At 50.1% G+C, this 15,470-nt stretch overlaps 6 protein-coding genes across 6 annotated transcripts; 2 read left to right on the plus strand and 4 right to left on the minus strand.

Annotated features, from left to right (window-relative positions):
• Positions 1 to 500: 500 nt before the first annotated feature.
• N7506_010983 (potassium ion transporter) lies at positions 501 to 3,026 on the minus strand (the record flags this gene model as incomplete). The annotated part of the gene is made up of 2 exons (XM_056960276.1): positions 501 to 1,334; positions 1,392 to 3,026. 2 exons carry the CDS (start codon positions 3,024 to 3,026, stop codon positions 501 to 503), a joined length of 2,469 nt encoding a protein of 822 aa, XP_056806431.1.
• A 2,474-nt stretch (positions 3,027 to 5,500) lies between these two features.
• On the minus strand, positions 5,501 to 7,324 carry N7506_010984 (putative MFS transporter; the record flags this gene model as incomplete). Its single annotated transcript, XM_056960277.1, has 7 exons — positions 5,501 to 6,373; positions 6,426 to 6,603; positions 6,657 to 6,810; positions 6,859 to 6,957; positions 7,007 to 7,070; positions 7,140 to 7,145; positions 7,202 to 7,324. 7 exons carry the CDS (start codon positions 7,322 to 7,324, stop codon positions 5,501 to 5,503), a joined length of 1,497 nt encoding a protein of 498 aa, XP_056806432.1.
• Positions 7,325 to 7,550: 226 nt separating this feature from the next.
• Positions 7,551 to 9,806, minus strand: N7506_010985 (Zn(II)2Cys6 transcription factor; the record flags this gene model as incomplete). Its single annotated transcript, XM_056960278.1, has 3 exons — positions 7,551 to 7,622; positions 7,675 to 8,452; positions 8,500 to 9,806. The coding sequence occupies 3 exons, from the start codon at positions 9,804 to 9,806 to the stop codon at positions 7,551 to 7,553; spliced, it is 2,157 nt and encodes a 718-aa protein (XP_056806433.1).
• Positions 9,807 to 10,168: 362 nt separating this feature from the next.
• On the minus strand, positions 10,169 to 11,101 carry N7506_010986 (dihydrodipicolinate synthase family protein; the record flags this gene model as incomplete). Its single annotated transcript, XM_056960279.1, has 1 exon — positions 10,169 to 11,101. One exon carries the CDS (start codon positions 11,099 to 11,101, stop codon positions 10,169 to 10,171), a length of 933 nt encoding a protein of 310 aa, XP_056806434.1.
• Positions 11,102 to 11,816: 715 nt separating this feature from the next.
• On the plus strand, positions 11,817 to 12,989 carry N7506_010987 (cellulase family protein; the record flags this gene model as incomplete). The annotated part of the gene is made up of 1 exon (XM_056960280.1): positions 11,817 to 12,989. The coding sequence occupies one exon, from the start codon at positions 11,817 to 11,819 to the stop codon at positions 12,987 to 12,989; it is 1,173 nt and encodes a 390-aa protein (XP_056806435.1).
• A 719-nt stretch (positions 12,990 to 13,708) lies between these two features.
• Positions 13,709 to 15,291, plus strand: N7506_010988 (glycosyltransferase family 2 protein; the record flags this gene model as incomplete). The annotated part of the gene is made up of 3 exons (XM_056960281.1): positions 13,709 to 13,960; positions 14,104 to 14,245; positions 14,294 to 15,291. The coding sequence occupies 3 exons, from the start codon at positions 13,709 to 13,711 to the stop codon at positions 15,289 to 15,291; spliced, it is 1,392 nt and encodes a 463-aa protein (XP_056806436.1).
• Between the last annotated feature and the right edge of the window lie 179 nt (positions 15,292 to 15,470).

The raw sequence follows: 15,470 nt of genomic DNA on the forward strand, positions 1-15,470 counted from the left end.
AATACCCCCCCGACTCTATACATCCGAAATAGGCATCGATGCATTCCGCTGTAGACCCATGGATAGCTGCGCTCTAAACGGGTTAGTCCAAATGTTATTTCCCCACAACGTCCAACATCTAAGTGGATTGAGACAAGCCAGAACACTGACATAGATTGCTGTTGTGCATCTCTTTGTGCATCTCTAGAGATACCATTGCGCCCGCTATAAAAGTCATTAAGTTCTAAGATAGATCGAGTGAGTCGAATATCTATAATCAGGTCAAGGCGAGGTGATTTCAGGTCCCGGGGAACAGCCTCCACGACTCTTTTTAGAAGGTAAACTTTTTACGTCAAGGTTGTTACCACACCCGAGGGTTGTGTTGAGATTCAAGAAGTAGATATTCACAAGCTAATAGTGCGTATATATGTGCACTGCAACAACAATCGATCCGCCAAAAGATATATGCAAAACGCCCAGACTCTATAGGTATAAACAACAGCAAAAGTCCCGCCCATTTTCTACCGGTTAGATCGAACAGTCGAGGAGCGCTTGACAACGGAAGGCGCATTCGGCGCAGGATTCAAGCTCCAGTCATGAGACTCATGGCCGGACGCAACACCGCCGTCATTTCTCGCTTGGGAGAGGGTGCGAGACTGTGCAGGGGCGAAAGAACGCGAACGTGCGAAGGATTCGCCACCACTGAGGTTTGATGCACGGCGCTGCAAGCGACGTTCATCCTGCTCCGCTTCGTGTCTATTGAGCGCGTCGGAGGGCAGAAGCACGGCCCTATCCAGAGCGTAGGGGAGGCCACGGTGCCGACCACGAACTTGCATGGCGATGATGACTAGTTTCGATACCACGTTGAACTGCCCCGAGAAAGAGGTGTTGGCAGTTGGGTATCCGAAAGATAGACCGACAGTTCCATATGCTGACACGACTTCGAAGAGGACGGTGAACAGCTGGAATGAGTAGTCGGTATCTTCCTGCAATCGACCACCTTCGGAAATAGCGATGATGAAAAGACCCAAGAACACGTACCATAAATCGAAACTCAGCTGGCGTCGCAAGTGAGCTCCGATATAGGTAGGGGCGTTCGTTTCCTCGTCGTGGTCTTCATCGGCGGCATCATAAATTCCCAGACTCTTCTCTTCGTAGACATTGGTTCGACGCATGGAGATGGCGATAGGGAAGACGGAGATATACATCATGATCAGGTAGGAGACTTGGATTGCCGGGTGCAGTTCCGATAGACTGATGATTCCAAAACCGGCGGTTCGTGTGGCAGCAGCTTGGAAGAAGCCATCCACGACTCGGATGCCAGGAGATAGCGCCGTGACGGCAGAATCTTTGAGCTAAATTGAGAGGTGATTAGTGGTAGTCACAAGGAACGGAAGTAGTTGGAAACTTACATCCAGAATCACGAAGAAGATCAGATCAATACCGTTGAGAGCCACGAGAATGGCAAACAGCCACCATGTAGCGTTTCGGGGAAACAGGAGAGTGAAGCATCGGCGGGGGTGGTCCAAGAGGAACTTCAGCTCTTCCCAAAGGGCAGAGCCAGTGCGAGTGAATTTCGAGAGAACCCAGATCATGAGACGAAGCATGCACGGGAAGGCGGTGTTACCGATGATGATCAAGAATGACAGCATCAGCAAAGGAAAGACCGCTGTCTGGAAGGAGTACATGGAGTCGGGTGTCAACGTGAAACCCAGATCGTTGAACGCAGAAGCAGCAGTGAAGATTCCCCACCACGGTCGGCCGACTCCGTCCGCACGTACGACATTGCCCCATTTGTCCTCTGTCATGATCCAGCCGATCATGCTCAGCATACCGATCAGATGGAAGCCGACATAGTAGGTAATGAGAACAACTGCAAGGGTCTTAAGCGCACGGTATTCGATACCGCCAAGCTCATCACGCTGCTCCTCGGTCAAATCAACGAAATTGGAGTTTCGGGCCACTGTCGCATTCCAGCTGAGGTAAGGCTGGGTGTTGAGATCCCGCTCTTGCGTCAGAGACCTGAACACGCTCCTGAACGTGTTCTTGGTTGTGGTAGGTGCGAGGGTCGTAGTTTCATTGCCGTCCTTGGTTTCACGGAAAGTAGGACGCGTTTCCAATCGAGGGAAGGTGTTGCCGCGAGGCCGATTTCTGGGAATGTCCGGCTCATTGATGGTAATGTGCGGTCCTTCGAGTGGACCAAGCTGATCATGGTCTTCAGGGTGTTCTGCGACGTTCTTGCGGTCATCGGAGGGCTGAGCCTGCTCATCCTCCTGTTCCAAATCCTCTTCTAACGCCTCGGGCGCACCACCCCGATCGTACTCCCGAGGACTGGGAATGCGCAGCGCACCTTTATCCTTCCGCTGTTTTTCCAAGAAAGCAATGTGTCGCTCGGGATCCAGACGCGTTGGCACTTTCAAGCTACCAAGTCCAAATCGCGGCTCGGCGCTGGTGTCTGTGTCCTCAGAGCTGGAGTCGACGCTCGCTGTCCGTGCCGGGGTGTTGATCCCGGAATCGACGGCTTTGCTGGCCGCATCCGTCAACCGACCGTCCCGCGCATCGCCCTCACCATCCCGGACCACGACAATCGGTCGCCCGCTGACTCCCAGCTCCGCCCGGTTGACATCTTCGCTTTCCCGGTCCACGGTTACGGTGTCCATCCGCGACCGGGTCCGTCGCATTATTCGAGCGTCTCGAACCACGTGCTGGAAACGCTTTTCGAACCAGTATAATCGGATGAATACCAGCGCGCTGTGAATGAAGATCGGGGTACACAGACACGTAATCAGGTACAGGAATATCTGTTGGTAGAGTCGGAGGCCATTGAGATCGACGGTGTTCAGTCCACTCTGGGTGGCGGCGCCGGCGGCTTGGAAGAGGGCATCGATGTAGCGGATGTTGCCCTCCGGGTACAGGATGATTGAACCCAGAATGGCCCAGGACATGATATAGGCATAGTGGAGGAAAATGAAGTTGAGGTGCAGTTTGTTCAAGATCGGGATCTTTTCCTTGACGGAGGTGGCTCGACGGAGGAAGGCAGAGAACATTTTGAGCAGGCGAATGCGACCAGACCGTCGTTGCCTGGCCACAGGCCGAGTCGGGGCGAATTGCTCTTGAAAGGAGGGGAATTTGTCAATCCTGAAGTTATTAGCTTTTGCACTCGACACCATTTCGTACAGCATACATGTGGTACCGTCGATCGCTACCAAGCGGAGAGTTTCGAAGTTTCGACTGCAGGTCAGAACAGGCCGCCTTTAACCGCGGGTTGAGCCACCAGCGAGGGCATGGTCGAGGTGAAAGGGTCAAAGGTGAAAGACAAGACTAAGAACGACATTGAATGACAATCGAAAAATAAAAATAACCCAAAAAAATGGGCAACCGGTGTTGAGAAAAATCACGCATGCGGTAAGTATAATACCGGTATGGTATTGTCATCTGTCGCCAAAACGTGGGCTTTTGTCGATCGTTTTATCCTGTTTCGGGCTGTGGCGACGCTTTCAGCTCTGCAACTCGAAATGTGATACCATCATCTTACTTGATCTTAACTTGAACAGCTCAGGTTTTTTGAAACACTCAAGTGGGGATTACTGCCCCATTCCCAGCCAAGCTTTACGGATTTCGCCATTCACATCTGAGCGCTTGGCACATACTGGGATCAACCCAGACCTATATGCGTCCAACGTACTTCGTAAATACAGAGAAAGTGGCGGTGCTGGCTAGAACATCATATCTTGGCGATACTGACTTTTCGTACTGCAATATCACAAGGGCAAAGAATAAAAAGCCAAATCTCAAAGCCAAGAACAACATTTCCTTGATATCGCTGCCTAAAGAAAACATTGAACAAAAAATAGGGGAAGCTAGATCGTGGCCCACTTTTCATTCCGGCTATGTCGTGGCCCGTTCCTAGCACCCCCTGTGCTGTTAGGGCTGCCAAAATATTCCCTATCCCGCTCTACTGATTGGTCTTCTTCCCTGACCCAGTCTCCATCCACCGCCCTATAAACTACTCCGTACTTGGCGGTGGACTTGACTACTCCATGCACTTTCCAATGATTTCTCATCCTGTCTCAAGCACGTCTTCTTACTGGCATTCTTGCTGATTCCCGTTCTCTAAGAGGTGGCTTATGTACATCGCCCCAATAGGAAAATGTGATCGGAGCCGCTCACCCGACAATTCATAACATTCTTTGATCTCCTCTCTTTTACTCCGTACTTCACCTCCGGGTGACTCGTCTCTCTCTCTGCCGAGGACAGCTGTGTTCTAATCCATACAACCATCGAGTGTATACAGAAGAAGTGTCATGTGCTTTCTTCCTTTGTTGAAGCCAAAATGAACTCTATCATTCATTGTTGGCACCTCCGGTGGCTGATGTGGCTGAAATTATGACTTGAACGACAAGGCGGCACTCGATCCGACAGCCTTTGATCTCGGTAAACCGAGCTTTGTCAATTTCAAAGTCAGCGACAGACGTTCACGGCTCTGTGCCGTCCTCAGCACGGTTCAATTGCAAGTCCAAGTCCGATTTACAATCGAACTTGTTCTCGTCGCGAGATTGGTTTGTCAATCGATGTTGTTTGTAGCCGCACTCGAGCGATGGTAGCAAATGCTTTGTCCTTTGATTCTTTAACATGGCCTTATTGTGCAATCACACACTTTAGTGTCTAGTCGTGCTTCGATCCATGGTTCTCGTTGGATTTTTCTTCCCAGGTTGAATGGACATGTCACGAGGCGACCAGCCACACGATCTTGGTGTTTCAAACATTTCAGCTGCAAGGCTTTAGGGCTGATATGACCAGTCAGCTATTCTTGGACTTTGATCTCGGGTATCACATTGTGATCATAGCCAAACCCACCTGCCGATGTTCAAAGGTAATTTGGTAATTTGGTAATTTTTGGTTGAAGATCTCATGTAGCTTGGAATGCATTTTCCCGCCTTGGATCTATTGGTGATCGGCGCATCTCGAGATGATGAGGCTTCGAAGCCATCCCTTCGCTTCTTTGGCCTCGATCTTCTTTTTCCACAAGTCTTCCTTTGTTCTTGCTCTCTGCTGCTGACACTCTGTTTTCCCTGCAATTTCACATCACATAGCCTTCCTGCGAGTGATTTCGGGACGGAGAACTCCGTAAGTTGTGATCCATTGATGCCTCCGCTTCCAGAAGCGGAGAGCCGCATTTGAGTATCTGCCATACCACGAGCATCCACGCAATGAATACTTCGTACGCTTCTGTTTATACTCCATACTAGGATGGAGTGTTAAATCAAAACATTTACACACCAGACCTATTTGTGGACTGGGGCTGAAGCTCAGACCTTCGATTCCTTCGCTAGTATCTAAGTCAGACTGATCAACTTTGTAATGCTGCTCAGACCGTACAGAAAACGAGCGCTCTTTGTCAATTCTACTTCTGAGAAATTGAAGAAAAAGATGGTTTTTGCTCCTGTGATATACAATTCCGCAACTATTGAGAACCCTACTTCGAGATACGTGTATCGCTGCCTGTACGATTGCAGGCTATTCATAGTGTATATTTGAAAAGAGGACTCCTCTCCTCCATCTCGCGCAGCTGATTCTCAGTATAACTCAGCTCAATCTCAGATGTCGACATCTTGGCATTCCTCGTATTGGCACTCCACAAGAAGAACTCCAAGCTCAGCGTTGCTATAATTCCAGCGGCGGTGAAGGCAAGCGAAGTGCCATAGCCAGTGGGATACCGTGGCTTCTCGTCAGCTTTGTATATGTAGCTTCCAATGATACCACCGGCATTGCCAACACATATAAGATACCCGATGGCGACAGCGCGCTTATGGGGATTTGGAATGTTGCAAACGTTCCAAGCGTTGACGCCTGGGAGGATGGGGTACATTCCAAAACAGGCCAGGCAAATGCCGAAGTAGCAGAGCGCGATGTTATCATCGATTTCGGCAGCTTTGGAGAATAAGATGGCGAATGCGACTATCAGTGAGCACTGGGGTACTAGAATGAAAGGCATTCTCCAGGAACATCGATCGGCGAACACCGAGAAGCCATACGCTGATAGCGCTCCAACTGCATATGGGGGTATGGTCAGAAGTTGCGCGTTCGCTGATTTGTAACCCATGGATTGGATCACTTCAGGCATATTGAATTTCAGGGCGTAGTTCGGGACTGCGTTAGACCAATTGGCCAGGATCAGAAGGTATATCTTCCAGTCGGTCAGAACGCTCCAAAGTATTCGTTTGCTGAAACCTTCGTGGTGACTGCTATGTGCACTGGATGCCTGTTGGCGGACTTCAAGGTATCGTATCTCATTGGGACTCAACCACCCTGGAGACAAAGATGGAGAATCCAGGAGGAGTAAGTAACAAGCGACAGCCATTGCGATGGTTGCAAGGCCCTCGATTATGAATATCTGATGAGGGCGTCAGTAAGTTGGGTGGACTCAGGTAGGATGCGAGACAAACCCAACGCCAACCTTCATACCCTGCTACGCCGTTCATTTTGGCAATAGCGTATGCCAGCAAGCCAGAGAAGGCACCACCCGAGGCAGCAGACGTATACAGAATAGCGATGCGAGTTTGTGTTTCATTTGGGAGATACCACTTTGATATCACCAGCACAGCGCCGGGTAGAAAGCCAGCTCTGTATACATGTTAGCGGAGAAGCAAAAGCAAAGTGGTGACACGGGTAATTACTCGAAAAGACCAAGCAGGAAACGAATGACCACCAGGCCGGCGAAATTTTGAACGAAGCCCGTGCAAAGCATGATAACACCCCAGCAGAAGATCAAAAATCCCAAATATTGTGACGGTCGCTTGAGACGATTCAGCAGTATATTGCTCGGCACCTCTTCAACACGTCAGTGGAATAGATAGAGGATACTTAGATTTAACTTGCCTGCAAGAACATAAGGTATAAAGAAGATAGACAGGGCAATGTTGTACTGCATTCCACTCATGTGAAGACTTGGAAGCAGGCCCTCGATTTTAGCATTTCCTACCGAAGGTGAGAAGACGAATTGCAAAAGTCTTTGGGGCGTACATACCGATGTTTGTCTTGTCAATGTATGCAACCAAGTAGAGGAGAACAAACATAGGGACCAATCGCATCTATTGATGTATTCAGCGTGAATTCTGGGGATTTGAAGGACTATGGGATAGTTTGAGGCGAATACATACATCGACCTGGTATGAGTCTGTCAATTGTGTTGTTTATGAACCGAAATTAAGAATGAACTCACCTTTTTGATGACTTTTCTCTTCGCCTCTTCCGTGAAGTTAGACAGAAACTCAGCATCGTCGCTAGATAGTCCATGGCCTGGCTGGTCTTCCAGGTGCATCACCGCAGCGTCCTTGTCAGTCATATTGTTTGTGTCGGCTTTAGAGCAGACAGGGTATCAGGGTCGGAGTCACGTCGGATCCATTAGTACCCCGTGGGGTATATGTAGAAATACCGCTAGTGGTGTCAAGCGAATCGTGGGTAAGATCAAAGTCTTGGCAACCCCGGACTCTTGCACTTTAGCTTTCCTTTTCCGTGAAATCCGGCCCCGGACTTAAAACGCCACCACGAGAGTTTCGAAGGCCCCTTGGTTATTTGCCCCAGCCGATTGCGGGGTCACAGGTTGGGGAAACGGAGTCAGGATCTGGTAAGGGGAAGAATGCCTTCGGAAATGTTAGCTCGATCATTCCATTCCGTATTCAAAGCTAGATTTACAGATGAGTCAAGAGTCTGCCAATCACTGAATAGAAATCCATCCAGCACGTTCGACATAGGGTCTTCCTGTAGCAAGACATCTGGAACGGATCCGAGCAAGGTCGTCTCCTGGATAGCCGAAGAGTCAAAACCTGCGTTAGCATCAGGCTCAGCGCGCTGAAGACTGCTTTGTTGAAAAAGGCGCGGATTATTCCGTGTGTTTCGACACCTAAAAGCCTCCGATCGTAGCTCGTCGAGGATCACACTGTATCGCTGGTTGGGGGATAAACCGGCAGAAGCTTGCTCGAGATGGCTACGACACTTTTCTGCGAGATCAAATATTTGACCTGAAGACACATCGTCAATCACGTAGGTGGACCGGGTGGCACGTTGAATTTCCCCAACATAAACCACTGCCAGCGCGCAGAAGATAACGTATTGCGTCCACCAAAATGAATGGAGCAATGTGTTGTCTCCTGCCATTCTGTTGATGAGTTCCAAACTGGCTTTTGTAGAGGACATGCATTCGGAGACTCCCTCGGACGTGGTATCGCTCAACAGGAAGGGCCGATTGGTATGAATCAGAGCATGGAAATAGGCAAGCTGTAGGGCGATAGCTTGACGTCGGAAGCTGGGAATCAGCGTAGATGGCTTCACAGTGCCCAAATGAGGTGGTAGACTTGCACGCCACTCATGGAGTTCACAGCTCAGTCTGTTGGCAGCCGCCAGGCGCTCTTGGTGGGATAGATCGTTGACTGAGTACACTTCCCGTGAAGCGGTTCCAATTATACGTGCAATTCTGTCATTCAATTAGCAGGACATATCGTCTCAGCACAGGGAACTTACTTGGCGTGAAAGATGACAGCATCAATATGACAGTCCGTAGAATCATCTGAAGCAGTAGGCCCTTGCGGTGTCATGTCCTCATCGTTAATCCTGTCTGGAAAGCTTTGATCGATGTCTTCATCTTGGTAAAGTCTGGGTCTTCCAAACACAACGCTTAAGTATTTGTCTATGATGTATGCGACCCAAAACGTGCGCTTAAAGCATTCCGAGGTGATATAATTGTATCTCTTGCTGTTGAAAGGCAGATCTCGTTTCTGATCGCTTCTTCTGTGCATTCCCATAGAAAGTGTGATGTGGAACGTGTTGCCAAATTTATACCAACCTTCATTCATCCGAGCCGTTTGAAGGAGATAGAGAACCTGGATCAGGCGCGCCTGCGCCGACTCCAAACGCGGGAAACCCATCTCTTTCTCGATAAGTTTCACACCAGCGCAGTATAAGCGATCACTCTGTTGTAGAATATGCGCCTCGTCATATGTCGAGAACTCTCGTTCCATCTTCTGGAGGCGCAGAGTTGCGATAGCCATGATGGTCAGTAGGATCGCAGTTCTGGGATTGCCTAGCGACCAACCCATAGGCCTGCCATCTTGTTGGTCTTTCAGGAATAACTCCATCCACCCTTCAACGGTCTGCCGATGAAGCATGCGGTAGGTCACAACACATGACTCAAAGTAGAATTCTTGAAGCTTCTTTGCAGTCGAAGCATCCGGCAAAACGGTGCCGGACGCGTGATCTTCATCGTGAAACGGCCGATCTCCAGCTGATGTGAGCGGCTGATGTCGCTCTGGTCGCTGGTTGTCATTGGAAGTAGATCCATCCTTTTGTACCAACAACTTCTTCCACGCGCGATGTAGAAAATTCAAACCTGAGGTTGGGTCGAAATACTGACCTTCCACGTCTGGCTCAGGGGAAACGCGGTATTGTGTTTCGGGGGCCGATTGATCGCCACTCGGTGAATTTTGCTGCTGCCAAGAGCATGAAGTGATTGAATCACCCCTTCGCAAATCCTCTTGGCAACGATCGATTGTTTTGGTTGAGGACTGTGGAGTCGGCGGTCGACCTCGGCCATATTTCGCGTCATATGCACAGTCGATCTTTCTTCTGGCGCAGTTATTACATGGAAGTGTCCCGTCACATCTTATTTTCTTTCTCTTGCAGATATCGCAAGCCCTGCTGATTTTGGGGTCTTTTCGTCGATTTTCATCGTCGATTTCTTGACTCACACTGGGGCGGACGCGTTTGCCAGAAACATTCCGTGGAGGTTCGGAGGTCGAGGGAGGTGTCCGAGAAAACTGCTCCGATGCCATCGTTCCGCGTCTGAGTCCGTGTCGCAGGCAATGCACGTACAAGGGTCTTCGGAAGATAAACGGAAACGTCGGGTTTATGTAGTGTGGAGAACAGCGGAGTGCGGGGTGACGCGGAGGTCGCGGAGGTCGCGGTGGATGCGGATCAAAAACATAGCCGGAAATTCGGCATTGCAACACCAAGCCAAGACCAAACCCGAGACAGTTTCTAGGATATCTGCTACATGGATTATACGATGACTTAGACCAGATGCGTCGTGTTCCCTTGGCCTGTCTGGAGTAAGGAATAATTTATATTGTTTCTCTCCGAGGACAATAGACAAGATTGAAATGCGACAATATGCGACATAAATCTAGAACAAAAACTAAAGAACTACCTTGCTGAGTGATGCGGCACTGATAGCAGCATGAATCTCCTGTTCAGCACCATCCCCAAGCGGCAAAAGAGGCGGTCGCACAGTTGCGTGAGTCAGGATTCCCCGAGCAACAAGGGCATGCTTGAGAGCCACAGTCCCCTCCATGTGAGACCCACGGTGATACACACTTTTTGTCAGAGGCAAAAGCTGATCATGGATCTCACGGGCCTTCTTGTAGTCCTTGGCCTTGCCAGCTTTGATAAGCTCGATGAGAGGCTCCGGCGCAATGTTTCCGTATCCGACCAAGAAACCGTCAATGTCAAAGGAGGTGTGTAGCAGGTACTCATCGTGACAAGACAGGATCTGAAGGTCCGGTCGTTGGGAACGGATGACAGGGATCTCGGTATCCCAGCGGCGCATGTTTCGCACGCCGTTCTTCATAGCAAAACAGCCGGGTTGAGCGGCGATGTCCAACATGGTTTGTAGGCTGTAAGTAGCCTTCGTGTTGTCGGGGTATTGGAAGAGAATCAGAGGTAGACCGGAGACTTCGTAGACTCGACGGTATCGGTCTTGTGGGGCACCAGGCTGGTATCCGAAGCGCAGCCAGCCATGGGAAGGGTAGAGGAGACCGGCAGCTGCACCGGCTTCCTTCGCACGCTTGGCTTCAATGGCAGCCACTTCAGTGCCCTCGCCGGTGATACCAGCGATGATGGGTACTTTGTTGTCGACTGATTTGACGAAAGCTTTGATGACAGAGACTTGTTCCTCGATGGTGAGGAAGGTGCCTTCTCCAGCATGCCCGAGGACCACAAGTCCTTTCACGCCTTCAATACTACCAAGCCATGATCCAAGACGCTGGATAGCTGGGTAGTCCACCGCACCATCCTCGGTGAAGGGGGTGACCGGGGCTGGGGTCAAACCATGCATGTCAAAGCCAACCATTTTTGTTGATGTGAAAACGAAATAAGATTTGAAGATATTGTTTTGTGATTCTGGATCTCATACTTGCGACGCAAGCCAATTTATCTTACCTCTCCTATCCTTTCGAACAATTTGTTCTAGCAAGGATCTGAGGGGAAGTTTTCGGACTCCCGGATTCCCGGAAATGCCCCCAATATTTACTCAGCGATCGTCCGGCACTAGATTCGGATTCAACGGACCTCCAGATCGTCCGAAAATCAACGACTTATTGAGGGTCTACCGAGCTTTCGTATTGTTCGCCCTCATGGGTAAAAAGCTAACCATCTCTGGCATTCGAACGATCCGTATTCAAAGTACAGAGAATTCAATCGGTGTTGCAACCAATATCTACTATACCTAGCATATCATCTCTGTGTATGAACTTTCAAGGTTTTTGTCTATTTCTTTCTGTCTGGTGATTGTGTCATTCTTCATAGCCCAGATATGGGCATGGAGCCGATCATATCCACGGATACTACCCTCCGCACCATTGATGACATCTCGAGAACCATAGCATGGAAAATCCATGGATCGCATCACCTTTGCTCTGTAACTACTTCAAAATTCTCTGTTATTATCAATGTCCCCCAGTTTTTGGATGGCAAGACCAGCTATGCTGCAATTTGTGGGAAACATTACCAGGGCACAGATAGCATGTATTGCAGCGGCTCTTGTGACTCTCCAATGCTTTCTGTTCATGGATGGATGGGTTATTCCATCCAGCCCAGCTCTTGATATCCGTGTATCACCGGCGACTACCAACTCCACGCCTCCCTTTCACACGAGCGGTCGGTATATCGTTGATTCCAAAGGGGATCCGATCAAGCTCGCAAGCATCAACTGGTATGGTGCGAGTGATATCGATTTCCTTCCATCGGGACTAGATATTCAACACCGAGATGAGATCGCCCAGTTGATTCGACGCCTCGGTTTCAACAGTGTGCGACTGCCATATGCTGATGAGATTGTTGTCAGAAACCCCATGGTAAATGTATCCCTGATCGCTGCCAATATGGACTTGTTAGCTTCTTCCAGTGACAGTGGTAGCCGTCGCGCTCTCGAGGTATACCACGCCGTAGTGGAAAGCCTGACAAGGGCCGAGCTAATGGTCATCGTGAATAATCACATCACACAAGCAACATGGTGCTGCGGTATCAACCCTTGTGACATTGTCTGGTACAACGACTGGCTGTTCGGTGGTCTCTTCTGTCATATCCGACAAACTGAAGAGCAATGGATTCGTAATTGGGAGACCATGATGCGACCTCTAGCTACAAACCCACTGGTCGTCGGCGCAGATCTGCGAAACGAGCCGCGAGGGCTTTGGGGGGCGCTCAACTGGGACGACTGGGCAACGGCTGCAGAGAGACTTTCGGAGCGATTGTTGAGTATCAACCCGAACTGGCTGATGATAGTAGAAGGGATCTCGTCAGCAAATGACCTGTCTGGGGTGCGGAGTCGACCGGTCACACTGACTCGGCCGAACAGAGTAGTCTACTCGGCTCATGTGTACAAATGGTCTGGCTGGGGCCAGTTGTATCCCTTCTCCAAACGATCATATCCTGATTTTGCAGCGGCGATGGATTGGAATTGGGCTTACCTCTTGACTGAAGATATTGCGCCTGTTTGGGTTGGGGAGTTCGGTACCCCTGGACAACCCTCGGGAGGAGATCGCAATTACTGGAGTCATCTGATGCGGTTTTTAGCAGAGTTGGATGTCAGCTGGGGGTATTGGGCGCTCAACGCGCGCAAACCGACCGGGGAAGTCGAGAGTTATGGTTTGGTGGGTGAAGGATGGGACTGGAAGTCAGTGCGGTGGGACGCACGGCTCGAGGACCTGCAAGGGCTTGGTCTCAAAGTTGGGCTTTGAAAGGTCAAAAGTTGCATACCTCAGGGTTCAACACGCTCATTCATCGGGGCCAGTCATTGGCTCCGAGGCAGCCTCGGTGGGGACAGTGCGCTTCGCAGCCCGCTTGGCGATCATCACCAACGCCAAGCTTTCCAGGATCAATAGAACTATGCACGTTTCGCAGGCTCGCTTGTCGACTTGTCTGTGAATAAGATGATCTGAGCATTTTGGCTCTTGGTAGTGCTGATCTGTTGCTCCTTTTTCTGTAGAGTTGAACCTAGGTACCTGCGCTGTACTACGGAGTACAAGATGCTACCATTTGCCTCGGTCACGTACTTTCGTAGTCTGAATTTCCGAGGGACTGTTTCGATTTTGTGCGACTGTCGCCGGGTCTCTCTTCTTTTGATTACTTTTCTCTGTCTCAGCACGCCCGTTATCGCGTTTGCCTTGTCGGTTCTTCCAATCTGTACACTCCGCTCCTGCTGAAAATGCTGGTATGGCTCTCGCGGTGCCTGCCAGGCTTTAGCATCGTCGCATTGACTGGGATTTTGGTTTGTGCTTTCTCTGGCCTCTTAAGCTCAGCGGCATGGCTGCGCATATTCCCTCCGTCGCTGTTTCCGCCGTTCAAAGACCCATGGAATGGCCTCAATATAGCACAAATTGTGTTTGTAATCTACAATGTCTTCGTCCACGTACAGATGTGTGCTTTTACCCTTCGTCTCGGCTGGTCTTTTACCAATATGATCAAACAAACTCGTCTTGCCATTCAGAGACGTACCCTGGAGGATCCAGTGGCTCCGACTGGACACAGAGTCCCCTTCGACAATTCCGAGATATCGATCGCCAAATACATCAGTGAGCATGAGGAGGAAGCACAAATACCGGAATTGATTCATGCCATTGTGCTTCCAAACTATTGCGAAGATCTGCACACCTTGGAAACTACTCTGAAAGTCCTGGCCAGTCATCCAAGGGCTAGATCCCAGTATGAGGTAGGTTTCTCATGGCTTTTTGTTATTTACCTGATGCTCATCTCGGTCAGATCTATCTCGCAATGGAGCTTAAAGAGACAGCAGGTGTAGTTAAAGCTACACAGCTGATCTCCTCATTCAAGGACAGTTTCCTGGATATACAGTCAACGTTTCATCCATCCGGAATTCAAGGTGAAATTGCAGGCAAGAGTTCAAATGTCGCATTTGCTGCACAACGAATTATTGAAGTCCACCGACTAGCACTGCAAGCGGACGATTGTAAAGTGGTGGTGACTGTGATGGATGGTTTGTTTTCCTTCCCAGATCGCCAGTGGTTCTGCTAACACCAGCTAGCTGATACCCACCTATCGCGCGATTACTTCACCGAGATTCAACGCCTACACTACAACAACATCACCGAAGCAAACCGTACAATTTACTGCTGTCCGATCATATTCGACCGCAACTCCAATGAGAGTCCGATCCTCGTTCGATGTGCCGACCTGCTCTGGAGCTTCGCCGGCCTGTCTACAATGTATCCCTATACCCTGATCGCGGTCCCTACCTCGGTGTATTCGCTGCCGTTGTCACTAGCAGAGAGGGTAGGGGGATGGGATAGTGACCCAACAGCGATCGGCGAAGACTTGCACATGTTACTCAAGTGTTACTTCGAGACATCGGGCAACCTGATATCGCGCGTGGTCTACATCCCCGCGAGTCAATGCAATGTCTCCAGCGATCGCGGTCGAGGCTGGCGGCGGACGGTGGATACCTGCATTGCCCGCTATCGGCAGGCTCTCCGACACATGTGGGGTGCATTAGATTCGGGGTTCGCTGCACGCCGCACAATTGGCTACTTGCGCTTCCATCAACGATGCTTGTTCCTGCGTCCCCGTCATTTTGCGCTTCTCCACCTGCTGTGGGAAGCTCATTTCATGCCCTGTCATTTGACGATCCTCATGCTCTTCTCCGTGATCTATACCCTGTGGACTCCTGCGACCGCTCTGCATCCGACGCTGGCCTGGGCATTCAGTTTCACCAACACCCTGCGCACGCTGGGATTTATCGGCATGAATATTTCGCTCATTCTCTATGAGCGCTGGCATGCTCTTTGCCTGGGCACTCGCATGAAAGATATGCACGAGGCTAATATCCCTGATACGGGATTCTCACAGCGCGTCTGGTGTCGACCGCAGCAGCTTTTGGAGAGGCTCTGCTTTCCCATCTCAGGAACCATATACGGTGCAGTGCCAACTATTCACGCTGTTTTCTCTCACTTCTGGACTGATCGCCTGGTTTATCGGGTGAGCAAGAAGCCGAAGTTCGTTTTGGAGGAGCTCGGTGCTCTGTGAAACCAACTCCATCCCAAATTGCTACCACCCCTGATATTGTAATTCATAATGTCTAGTCTTGATATACTCGTACATAATCGATCTGGCTGAACTTGCCTTGTTTGGATAGACCCAATCGGAGCGGGGTTGCATTCGATCGGATGTCCCCACATTCTCCAACTTCACGTTGGGGTAATTGA

This window comes from Penicillium brevicompactum (assembly GCF_028827555.1).
Source record: "Penicillium brevicompactum strain IBT 35665 chromosome Unknown utg000007l_segment0_segment0, whole genome shotgun sequence".
Lineage (NCBI taxonomy): Eukaryota > Fungi > Ascomycota > Eurotiomycetes > Eurotiales > Aspergillaceae > Penicillium > Penicillium brevicompactum.